General features: G+C 40.4%; 1 protein-coding gene across 1 annotated transcript in view; it reads left to right on the top strand.

Moving 5' to 3' along the window:
• TAF4B (TATA-box binding protein associated factor 4b) overlaps positions 1-12,684 on the top strand; it is a 74,266-nt gene that overhangs the window by 36,363 nt on the left and 25,219 nt on the right. The window contains exons 10-13 of the mRNA XM_037379148.1: positions 2,200-2,372; positions 5,104-5,234; positions 11,190-11,315; positions 12,341-12,397. Coding sequence (XP_037235045.1) covers positions 2,200-2,372; positions 5,104-5,234; positions 11,190-11,315; positions 12,341-12,397 — 487 coding nt within the window. The remainder of the gene's footprint in view (positions 1-2,199; positions 2,373-5,103; positions 5,235-11,189; positions 11,316-12,340; positions 12,398-12,684) is intronic.

The following is a 12,684-nucleotide window of genomic DNA, read 5'->3' as shown; positions in this document are numbered from 1 at the left end:
CTCCTCCTTGCTTCCGTATTTGGAGTATGTGGCCAGATGAAAAGCTAAAATTATTTACTAAAACTACAGCTTTATATTATATAAATATATATATATTAAAAATACGTACATGTGTGTTTATATATATATACACACAAAGTTTTTAATACAGGTGTACCTGAGGTGCAAGCATCCTTCCTTGGATTGCTTAAACAGCTCCACTGGGATAATGCCAGCTTCTGGCATCTGCAGCTCTGATAGCTTATGATGTGTGTTCTAGATGCTAGTTGTGTTGATTTTGTAATCTTTATCAGCAGATCCATGGCAGTCACTGCACTTTGGTGGGATTCTTGTATCTGCCACCAGCAAAGACTTTTCTGCAGTGGCCAATAAGAAAAGGAATATACTTGGAGTATACTTGTGAAGATGAGTTCGCACTCAATTATCACGCAGTGACCATTCATTTACAGGCTTGTTGAAAGATAGGGGTCTGTGCTGGGCTGAGAGCAGGAGTATATGCCTGAAACTGCTCAGGTGCTGGTTGTGAAAGGGATAGGAGGAAGGAAGCACTTGTGGCATTGCTGACTTCAGCTTTGAATCATAACTGTGGTTATCTAACTGTTCCGACAGTCCTGGGATTTAGTGCTTTTCTTACCATGATGGATTTGGGGCACAAGCCTAGTCAGGAAGCTATAGTATCTAGGTAGGCTTCGTGAATTAAGCTGGTTTGAGAATTTGTTAGGTCTCCTTTTCCCTGAATGAATCACACAGAAACTCCTAGCCATGAGGACACACAAATGAATGGCAGGAGGGGTAGGGGAAGGCTGGATTCCTTTCCTAGCCAAGCTTCTTTCCTGAAGTTTGTGGGAGAAGACTTGCACCATAGAAACGTATTGAAACCCAAAGAAGAAAATCCATCTATAGTTTAAGAAAAACATTCCATTTTCTTGTGTCTTTTGAGTATTGCTCAAACCCAACCCGTGCTGAAGGTATCTGAACTTCTTCCTGTTGTCAGTCAGAAGACAGCCTCTGAGAGATCCCATTTCACGTAAGAATGGCAAGTTTCTGGCTAACCGCTTGTTCGAGAGTGAGGTGTTTTCTGAAGATGAACTTTATCAAACCTTGCCAGAGAATACTTTTCAAGAGGGGTGTGTTTGCATTTTGGTTTTGTTTTCTTTGTTTTCCAATTCAAAAGGCTTTCAGATTGAGTGTTTCCACTTGTCTGTATTAATACTAAGACTTTCTGGATTAGTCCTAAACCCTTGAAGTCACCATTAGGGCGTTTGTGACTTTATGAAGCAAGAAGGCTTTCTCCTGATGATCTGAAGGTATTTGAAAATAACTTTGATCTTTTCACTGCCAAAGTCTTGCAAGTATGTTTCCCATATAAGATTCATTCAATATTTTTAATTTAAATGATCTTTTTAAAAAATAGCTTAACATGAGCTTTACCATGATTATAACTAGTCTGAGTTGTTAGCCCTAGGTACGCCAGATTTGAGTTTTTATTTTGAATGCATAGTCCAAAGCTGCTACAGCAGAATCCAGCCAATTAAGGGATGTTAAGTAGAGTTCTGCCGCTGTTCTTCATAGTGGAGAGGATGCTGTGCTTCTGTACAAAAATACTGTATGGTAGGACTGATTCAAAGGGGAGGATGTGGGTTGGTTCTAGTATATAGACAAAAGAGTGTCTATGTGTTATATTTTAAGGGAACTCAGTGAAAGAAAAGTGAAGATCAGGTCTGTGCTAATAAGCTTGTGTTGTAAGCTTAAGTTGGTAAGATAGGCATCTCTGAAAATGGGCTTTGTTTTAGTTCAATGAGTCGATATTCAACTTGATTCAACGCTTGCTTCTACCTGGTGAATTAGGAGTTTCAGAACAAATTTCAGGCTGTAAGAGCAGTGGTGCAGGGTGGGGGACTTGTGGAGACTTTCAATTCAGGTTTACCTCAGTCCTTGGTTTCTGAGCTTGCTCAAAATTTCAGTTTCATATAAAGGATCTGTGTGCCTAGCAACTAAGGCATTAGTCAAGCTAATGTTTGAGGCACTTGACTGAAGTGTGAATGCTTTTAGGAGCTGTCTGTCCCTGTCCACGGCCACACTAAACATCTGTTGGATAGGGGTAGCCTCCAAGATACATGAATATAGCTGTTTGTTGATAGTCAAGAGGCTTTTTCTTTATTTTGAACGAAGCATAAAATGTTGGGTTTTTTTCTTTAGTAGAGATGAAGATGACATAAATGATGTGACTTCTATGGCTGGGGTCAATCTTAACGAGGAGAATGCATGCATTTTGGCAACAAACTCTGAACTCATTGGTACAGTGATCCGCTCTTGTGCAGATGAACCTTTTCTGTCCTCGGAAGCGCTTCAGAAGAAGATCTTGAACATAGGTGAGAGCAAAGCATACGTAACATATATATGGATGTAGTATTTCCTTGCCTGTTTCATCAGCCACCCTCCAATCTTTGAAGGATGAGCTAGAACTATTAAGATCTGCCATCTCAATTTATGTGTTTCTACCAAACCATACTGAGTTTTTACTTCCCCTTGCAGGAAACAACTGTCTGTGAGGTGTTTCGGTTTTTGGTTTTGTTTTTTTTTTTTAATGGGAATAGCCTTAAGCACAAGTAGAAAAAAGAAATGGGTGGTGCCACTTTAACATGGGAGAAGTGAGCAACTTTATTATTCTTAAATTTAATGAAACACTTAACAACTGTATAGATGCTAGTGTCAAAACACTTCAGTGGGCTTTTCCCTGATGAATTACCCTGACTTTGTTAACAGTTTCTGCGTTTCTCTGCCTGTTCAGGTATATCTACTTTATTGATCAACATTAGGACAAAGTTTCAACTGCCAATACACACAGGGCAGACCTTTGTTTATGACTCCCTCTATGGAAAAAACTTTCATTAGCTTTATACAAAAGTGTTGTTAAAGCTCTTTGTCTGTATCTGTGAATAATACTGTGGAATGTACATTGAATGCCTGTGACTGAACTGTAATAGGAAGTTTTAGTGTATGTATCATTTCAGCTGTTAGTTTCTGAGCAAAGTAATAACTGTTGCTTAGCAATGTTGTATTATGTCAGAGCAGGGAGCATGCGTTTGTATAGCACCACACTGATTGGTACCACTGCAGTCCACTGCAAACTGGATGACTGTTGCTCAACTCCTGGCTTGTGTCTCTCTTGCCACACTGGAACAGTGAGTTTTACAGCTGAGCATTCAAGAAAGCCTGCGGTTCATACATGCAGCCATAATTCTGTCGCAGTGATTTAACTACCTGATCACGAAGTTTTTCTGTTTCTACACACAACTGGTTCTTAGTCCAAACTAAGCAGCTAGCCTGTGACGAGCATTTAACCTGCAAATACTACTTGCTAGCTCAATACATCCTGTGCCAGATGTGCCATCTGAGTTGTATGGGGCATAGCTGAGTGAAGTAAGTGCTGTGTTATTAGTGGAAAAAGAGAAAATACAGAGCAAAACTGGTGCCTAGAAGATATACTTTAAATTCACAAGAGAGTTAACCAGTCATTCATAGGAAGTGGATATAAAGAAAACCAAAGAGCTCTACAAAAACATGAAGAGAAAGTACTTTTCTAGAATGATTTTCTGGTTTGGAGTGTGAAAACAATTCATTGAAAGATAGAAGATACAAGCCTGGCTGTTTCATGGCTGGCATGGTAGCTGTTCCACATTAGTAATGATAATAATTCATGTCATAAATGAAATGCATTTTGATTGCAAGGAAAACTGTCGGGGAGTACAGCAATTCAGAAAATGAACGCTTCTGCTTTTGAACAGAGCCCTCTGGTTTAGGAAGTGTGTGTGTGTGTGCAGGGAGGTCTTCAGGTCTGGAAGGATTTTGTTTTGTCTTTAAGTTGGTGTTTCAGTATTCTGATAGTCTAGTGAGAAACTGATGAGGAAGTGCTGAAAGGTGCTTGAGCGAAATGAGCTTTGAACTCAGCTCATGAAAAGGCCGATGCTTATTGCCCAAGATCAAATAGTGGGAACACTTTCATGGTATCTGGGAAAACACTGTAGATTCTCCCTGTCTTGCGAGATTGTTATTCATTTTCCGTTAGAGTAACAAAGGCAAATGAAATAGATTATTAGGTTTTTTACTGTCTACTGTTTATCCATTCTTAACACTCCACTTGGTAATAAATACTGAAATGGGTTTTGAAGGCGTGCTGTATATTGCATCATAAAGTATTACAGCTGCTGTAAATGCAGCAAGGGGCAAGGAAAAGTGCTTCTGACAGGTACAGCATATGAGGCATGTGAAACTGCTGCCTGCCATGCCTACCAGGGAAAAGTCACTGCCATCCAGGTGTCTTGACAGAGTCGTGTTGAGTGATCGATGGTGTCAACCAGAGGAAGGCTTCTCTGTCAGCAGCCTGCAGCCGCAGGAAGGTTGCAGAGGTGATGCCCAGCTCTGGGTGCAGGGCTGGCACAGCTTTGCCTGGAGCTGTCGGCAGCCTCAGTCACAGCTGCTGAAACGCAGAGAGGCAGTGGCAGCCCGAGAGAAAAGGTTGAAGGTGATGGCATGATGACCCCAGCTGGATTTGATCTGTGTTGTCCGAGCTGCTGCTGTGGGATGGTTGAGTCTGTCTGCCCTGTGCTGGTCGGTCAAGGCAGGTGTGAGGGTCCCGTATGCCTGGAGTACGCTGCAAAAACCATCCCTGTTCATCGAATAAATGTCATGAGTTGTTAACAAGCACAGTGTCAGGCAGGGCAAAATGTAATTCTCCATTTTTTTTAATTACTGGAATTAACAGAATATGGCACTAATTTCTACGGCTACCGCTTCTCCCCCTCCCCGAACATGAAGCTTGATTTGTGTTCTTATTAACTTTGTCCTATAAATGACCTTGCAAGGAGAGTGGTTCTGGAGGCTAAGTGAAACAATGTCTATATTTTCTGAAGCTCCAGGCTAAGTTTTATTAATGTAATGTCTAAGATCTTTGAAGTTGTGACTTTACCAGGAAAATCATAATCTCCAAACCTTTATTCATAATGGGTATGACTTCCAGGGGGAACAGAATACCTGCTGTGCTAATTATTTCAATTATCAGCTACTACTAAAACACGTAATGGATTTTCTCTGCTTCCACAGGTAAAAGGCATGACGTTATGGAACTTAACTCTGATGTTGTGAACTTGATCTCCCACGCTACACAGGAGAGATTACGAGGGCTCCTAGAAAAACTAACTGTAATTGCTCAGCACAGAGTATCAAACTACAAGGTAAAGGAAATCATTAAGCAAGCTTTGCACCAAAGTTTTCCCGCTTTGCAGCCTTGAAGATAAACCTCTTCCAAGTATAGGCACATCATATGCAATATGTGCATTTTCAGTATCTACCAAAGGCTGGTTTTGTTTTTAACTGTTTATAGCCTCTAACTATTCCTTATGTTTTCCATTCGACTTATTGGATAGGTGCTCTTAAAACCCAGCATAAGAGTAAATGCCTGCATTTATCCTCTTCTGTAGAGGTAGCGGCTGTTACACAAAATCTGTCTTGCATGCATAAATAGCATAAAGCTATTTTTGAATGCTCTTGGTGGTCGGGTTGATTTAGGGGTTTGTGTTTGCTTTATGCATTTACTTTTGGTGGAACTGCAGTGTTGGCTCAGTAAAAAGCCTTGGGAAACTGAATTGAAAATAAAGTTTCTTTATTTCACTTTCTGAAAAAAAAGTGCTCCGTGTGAAGGCAGAGACCCCTTTGATCTGAAAGTTTCCGGAACTTTTTTTCTGCCAGTGCTACTTAAGATTCCCTTTACTCCCTCTTGCATAGCTCCATTCAAATTAAAGTACGTTGGGTTCCAACAAGCCAGTATCCCTTAAGATGCTTGTATGGTACAAATAGGAAGCAGTAACTTAAGTAGTGGCCAAAATAGTGCTCTCAGGCTTTTATTTGTCATCAATAATAAGATATTAGTCCTTACTTTCTTTCAATATCAAACTGTTTTAGAAAAAAAATTGGAAGTTAGAAGCAGATGTGTCTGTCAACTCGTAAGTTATTGTTTGTTTGATTTTTATTTTATTTTTTTTAAACAGGAACTTTATACTTAATGAAATTTAACAAGAGCAACTAACTGATGGGATATGATGGGATAAGACTTACTTTTGTACTGAAGACTTTATAGGCTTTTAAGCACTGGAGAAGTAATAGTAAAAGCAGGAACTATTTGGAAACTTTGGAAACAGTATTTGTACTGATGTCTGGAACCATTGGACTGTGCTGTTCCTTGCCAGAGGAAGATGCAGTAGACAAAGAATCAATACAGAAAAAGTATAGAGTTTTTCTGAGAAGTCTTTAGAAATCTGGATGTGTTCTGTGTGGTCTCTTCAAAGTGGAAGATCCAGCAGAGCTTGTGAGCAAAAGTGAGGTGGAAGCGAAAGTCCTGAGTAGCAAGTAGGACTTCATGTCTTGCAGACACCAAGGACAAAAGGGAATATTTTTGGACAGCGGGCTTGATAGGTCTGATTTCTTTCTCATTGAACTAAAGCAATAAAAAAACTGATAGGTTTTTGTCTGATTGAATTGCCGGAAGCAATGATAAGATTGTAAGACTGCAATAAGCTTGCTTTCTTTTCCTTTCTTCACAAAACCAAAACAAACAAAAAAAGCAATGGGCATCATAATCCTAGAAGGAAAAGTACCCTCTTTCATTAGGAAGAGGGTATTATACTAAAGAGGAGTGTCCTACAGGGTTGCGTTTCTGAGTAATATTGTGAGAGATGCTGACAGGCTTTAGAAATCTGAAGTTCACGAAAAGAACCCTATAGAGTTTTGGAGGCCTGTTGTGTATTTATTTACACAGCCCTGTATTCTGCAGTGCTTGTCCTTGTCCTCTTTTTCCCTCTAGGCTATTGATAGGTACCAGTGTGCAATCTAGGCTCCATGTATTTCAGAGAGTTATCCAAAACCTTTCCAAGAGGATTGGTTAGCTGCCCTGTAAGGCTTTGTATTGTCCTATCTCCATTATAGAAAGATGGACAGTAATAGGGATAGGTGTGGCAAAACCAAGGTAATTATTGTTAGGGTAGAAGTTAGTGTAAAAAGCCAATAATTCATGGGATCGTACTCAAGAAATTCTTCCCAGTTTGCTCAGCTTATGTCTGATGGGTAGCCCTGCAGAGAGAGCGAGTTGGCAGGGTAAAAGCTTCATGTCATGCCACCATGTAGATCTGCCAGCTTTTGCTCTTTCTTGGTAAAATTAAGGTGGGGGGGGAAAGGATATATAATTGGAAGTTACTAACATAATTAGGATAATACTGTCATGGTTGTCTCCTATCTGAAATAGGAATAGCATTTCAGATTGTTGTAAGCTGTTTTCTGTGCTGTGACTGATGCAGTGTCTTTATATAGAGTATATATGGTAAGACCATAAGGGCAATTAGCTAGCTGGTTTGGTTCCTCCGCTGCTTCCCTCCTGTAATCTGGGAAAATGCTGAGGTGTAAAAGTATGCATGTAACATAAAAATGACACCCAAGACCAGAATTAATAATGACAACTAAACAGTACAGTGATTAAAAAATGGTTTTGATGTGGATGGATTCAGCACAGCATGAGATGACTGCTGTGCTACTGTGTTTGGAGGCTATGAGCCCATGGCTTCGAGAGGCACGGTACGGTGCTGTGCTGTCAGCGTTGCTCTGTGACATTTTCCCCATGTGCAGTAGCAGTGAACGCTGCAACCTTAAACCGCACTATATGCGGGGCACTATGGTGTGGTGGCTGCATTGGTTTAAGGGGTAAACTCTAAATGCAGTGAAGGAGTGAGCACTCCTATATGTGAAGACAGCCAGCCTCCTTCTACCCACCCTGTGCTGCCATCAAACAGCAGCGTGCAGAAGTAATTTATAACGGAAAATCTTCTGATTAACTTGGTTTAGGGGTTGACTATATTAAAACCAAAGCTTAATAGGTTCCCACACAGTAGCTAAGCCTCTGCAGCTGCCTATCCCTGCTCTGTCCTCAGCAAGGCTGTTCAACATGACTTAAACTATGACTTAAATTAGGAAGAAATCCTTTACTGTGAGGGTGGTGGGACACAGGAACATGTTGCCCAGAGAAGCTGTGGATGCCCCATCCCTGGAAGTGTTCAAAGCCAGGCTGGATGATGGGGCTTTGAGCAACCTGGTCTAGGGGAAGGTGTCCCTGCCCATGGCAGGGGGGTTGGAACTCGATGATCTTTAAGCTCCCTTCCAACCCAAACCATTCTATGAGTCTATGAAACTGTTGAGATTTCATGGGAGAACTGGTCTTTGTGGGATTCTTCCAACTTCTTTCCTGGTGGACTGGAGTGCAGCTTCCCTGTATGTGGCTTTTCCCTTTCTGCCCCTGGACGTGCAATACCATGGCATTAAACCACAAGTGCCTTAGTCAGGTTTCAGATTCATTTAGAGGTATGTGACAATCTAGGAAGTTGCAAATTGCAGGCAAGGCCTGTTCTGGAATTTGTTGCCAACTTTCTTCTCACTAAAGACGTACCTGGGAATCCTTCGTTTCAACGTTGCATGTTTCAAATATGTGTAAACCTAACAAAAGTTTTGGTAGGAACTGGCTGTAGTCAGTTCTACTACTAAATTGTAGTAGTCAATTTAGTGCTCTAAAGAGTGTGTCTGTGAAGAAGTCTTGAGTGTACACTTTTTTAAGAAAAAATGTGTGGAGGAATGAATTTTATAACAAGATTGTATAGATGTACTAGTGTGCTGCTGTTGTGTGAAAGTGATAGCTTCTTTCAGGATAGCAGGAGGAACTTCCTTTCGCTTCTGTTGAACTCCAGATTAAATTTAGCTCAGTTAAAGTAAACCCAACTTTATAAAGTTCAGCTTTGGCACATACAAATCTATCTGTTGTGGTTATTTGCTTTATCTATCAGTAAATTCTGGCCTCAATTACACTTGTACCTTTAGTTTTGTTGGGGTTGTACTGTTGTAGTTGGGGACAGTTGGGCCTTATGTGAGGACATTAAACTGTTATGTGGACAAACACTGAACCCAGTTTGGTTCATCATAACAGTAATAGCTACAAGTTATGGACAGGTATACAATATGTTTTCTGTCTGAACAATTCAGTGCTAATGGTCACAGAGAACAAGTTTGTTGAGTATAGGACAAAATATAACTGCAGGTGTTCCTTTTCTAAAACTTCCTGAAAAAAGGTAAACAGTTGTTGATGAGCTGAAATGCTGTTATGACTTCACCCATTTCTTGTCCTGTATAAGTTCATGGTAGTGCATTGGGGTGCTTCTGTCTGAGAGGCTTCCATTTCTAATTGGCGTAGGGTCTTGGATTTGGCTTTAAGAAATTGTGAGTATCTGACTCTGACTTTGGGCATTCCAAAGCAAAACACTTCTAAACTTTGGGAAAAAATAATCTTCTGGTAATACAGCTTTCTTTGTCCCTTTAAAAGGATTGCAGCATGGTGGTGGATTATTATAAACTGCTGCTTCAAAACAAACCATACTAATGTACTGAGACTGACTCAAAGTAGCGTATGTTTTGTGGGGAGCAGTAAAAAAAAAAAGTCTCGAGCAGTAACAGAAGAGGAGGAAAGGTTTGTTGGATTTCTTTACAGAGCCACAGACTCTGCTTGGGAAAGAAAGTCTTCTTGGTTGCAACACATGTTGTGGCCTGAGCCACAGCTGGTGATTCGTGACAATGTGGTGGCTCATTGAAAAAGACCAAACTTATTACCAGAAGAGAGTGATTGATTTCATGCTCTGTCTGGGTTGTGAGAATTCAGATTTGGAGACAACGCTGCCCCACAAGAAGACTTTTACTTTCCCTCCAGCTTTTAAAAGTATATGACTGGATGTAGAAAGAAAAGTCTGAGTATAGTGTGTTTGAAAACTAAAAATTTAGTAACTGAAGTCACTGATAGTCCATATACTGAAAATATAGCCTCATCTATAATATAGCTGTAAAATATACTGTGTTTATTCCAGCATAGTTGTGTGTCAGGGTTGCCTCATTGAAGTAGGAGGTTGGAGCAGGATAGAAGGAAGGGTTGCTGAAAGTATATTGTGTGTTTAGCTGGTAAAAACCCAAGGATGAATTTCTGAGGAAAAGACGAGCTCACAAAGCAGAGAAAGAAGTGACTCTGGGTAAGTTTAAGAGTGGTGCAAACAGGTGGCACAGATTCATCATCTAGAATGGGCTTCCTGCCTTGTTTTGTCTAATGCCCTCTGGCCAATGCATGGCTTAAATAGCCTGTCCTTGGAAGAGCCAGGACAGTAAAAACAAGCTTTTCATTGCCATTTGACCAATTTTAGACCTTTACTTTCTCTCTCTTCTTTCCTATCTAAAGTAAAACTAAACTCAGGCTTTCCACTGAGGGCAAAAATAGGATGAAAAATAAATGACTGTGTTTATTTTTTTAGACCAAAAGGACTGTAGTCTTGTTTCAATGCATGTCTGGTTATTGTTGGAACTAGTCGTTAGTATTCACTAGCCGAGCTTTGTGCAGGGGGCTGGACCGGGTGGCTTCCACAGGTCACCTTTCAGCATAAACTCTTCTATGACTTGAGAGCATCTACTGAGGCAAAAATATGTATACCTAGAGCTATAATAAACCGTATATAATTAATCTCACTTTCCCCACCTCAAAGATTCATTACTAGTTTTAAACCACTCTTATGCTCTGTAGGACCTCTTTTTGGAAACACCAGGTGATGCTTATTTCAAATTGTGGGTTAAATGGCTGAAATTGGAACACCAAATGCTAGAAACTTAAGATACCATTTTTTTTCTCCCTCTTTAAAGAGGAAAGGGTATGATGTTCTGCTGCTTTACAATTCTTTTTATTTTTTCTTTTTTTTTTTTTTTTTTACCTCTTAACATGTTCAGAAGACAGTCTTGTACATATGCTTACTGGATATGAAGTTGCTGTTTAAAACAAAATTTTAGCCTTTAGACTTAAAAGGCTTTATTGTTGTTATAGTCAATATAGATTAGATGTTGTTAATGTCACTTGTTCAATAACCTCTTACTAGTCACAGACACCAAGAAACGTGCTTCAGTGGAGAGATGTGTAAATGACTACCTACCACCTGAAGTATTTCTAAAACAGCCTACACTTTTCAGCTTTGAAAAAAAGTGGTGCTTTTTTCAGATTGTTCCCATTGGGTTTCTTAGCTTTAGTAGTGTATACAAAAGCCTGGTTATCTGTAAGAAACTTCTCTTTCTAGGGGAGTGATAGGTACATCGTATCTAGTGACACCAGAGCACAGCTGAGATTTCTTGAAAAGCTTGATCACCTAGAAAAGCAGAGAAAAGATGAAGAGGAACGTGAAATGTTGCTTCGAGCAGCCAAGGTAAGAACTTCACTTGTTGCTTTGCAAGGAAGTAGCGGTGTCCTTTAGACTGGTGAACCATCTTCAGGTTTCTCCAATTTATGCTTTAAATGTAATAACCATTAACCCTTAACTGGAAATCTATAATGTTTAGGACAGCTCAGGCTATACAAAAAAGGATTTTAGCTTTTTGCATTCTTGAAAAAAAATCATAAGAGTTCTTTCAAATGTGTGGTAGGGTGAAATAGTCTTTTGACTTCTGGTCAAAATGAAATAAAAGAAGTATTCACATAGCCATAAATGTCCTTCCTGGTTCTGAAATTGGTATGTTTTTCTCCATATCTGTGTATGGCAGTGTTTGAAAATATGGGTTCGCTATGCTAGTTCAAGCTGGAGCCTGGTGAGATCCACTGGCATGCCAGGCATATTTGTTTTCTGTAGTCAGGGTCAGAGGGGCCAGCCTTGGAGCTGGTACTCTAGCGTCCACGAATGCCTGATGAAGCCACTGCTAGTACAGAATAAGTACCCTTCTTCCCCCTTTCCTCCCCTCAAGAACAGGGGGGAAATCAGCAGATGTTGTTGCTCCATCAGATGTGACTTGATAATCTTCTGTTTGTTCGTTCTTTTTGGTTTTGTTTCAAGCTGAATTCTGGAGCCCCTTGGGTGGAAGCCTAATCTAGAGTTGAAAGAATCATGTTGTACTTGCGAGTATGACTCCCTTTCCTCCCTATACCTCCTGTCCTTTTTAAGTGTCTGCTGCTGACATGAACAACATCATGCCTAGACTGGACCTGACTGACAGTGTTAGCATCATTTTCAGCTTAATCTTGCTTCGGGCTAGAGCAGAGGCAGCCGGCCCAGATGAAGAGGGGGGTGTGCGTATGTGCATGGAGGGGGAGGGAAGCCAGTCTGGATTGAGGCATTCACCCCTGCAGCTAAATCTTTCAATCACCAGAGAAAATTGTCATTTATTAAATATTTAACGGATAAGATGGTGTTTAGATGCCAGTAATTGCTATTCAATCTTTTTCCTCTTCCTTTGGTAGAGCCGTTCCAATAAAGAAGATCCAGAGCAACTGCGGTTAAAGCAGAAAGCGAAAGAGGTAGGACTTTCCAGTTACCATGCTTGCCTTTGTGTGTTGAGAGAAGGTTGGCAGCCCTGTCCTGGCAATTAGGTCAGGGTTTATTTTGCTGCTGCATACCATTTGCAGAGGCCTTGGGGAAGGACAGGAACTGCCACAGGCAAGGGCAGTGCTTCAAATGAGGTCAATGAATTATGAGCTCTTTTTTAACATTTTATTTTTGTAGTTTCAGTCCTGTCTAGAAATGGTCCTTTGTAAACTGCAGCAGTACACTTGGTAGGAATGTAATGTGGGATTAGAAAAAAGGG

This window comes from Falco rusticolus, chromosome 3, assembly GCF_015220075.1.
Source record: "Falco rusticolus isolate bFalRus1 chromosome 3, bFalRus1.pri, whole genome shotgun sequence".
Classification (NCBI taxonomy): Eukaryota; Metazoa; Chordata; class Aves; order Falconiformes; family Falconidae; genus Falco; species Falco rusticolus.
Note: the sequence above shows the minus strand (reverse complement) of the source record. Positions and strands in the feature narration are given on the sequence as shown.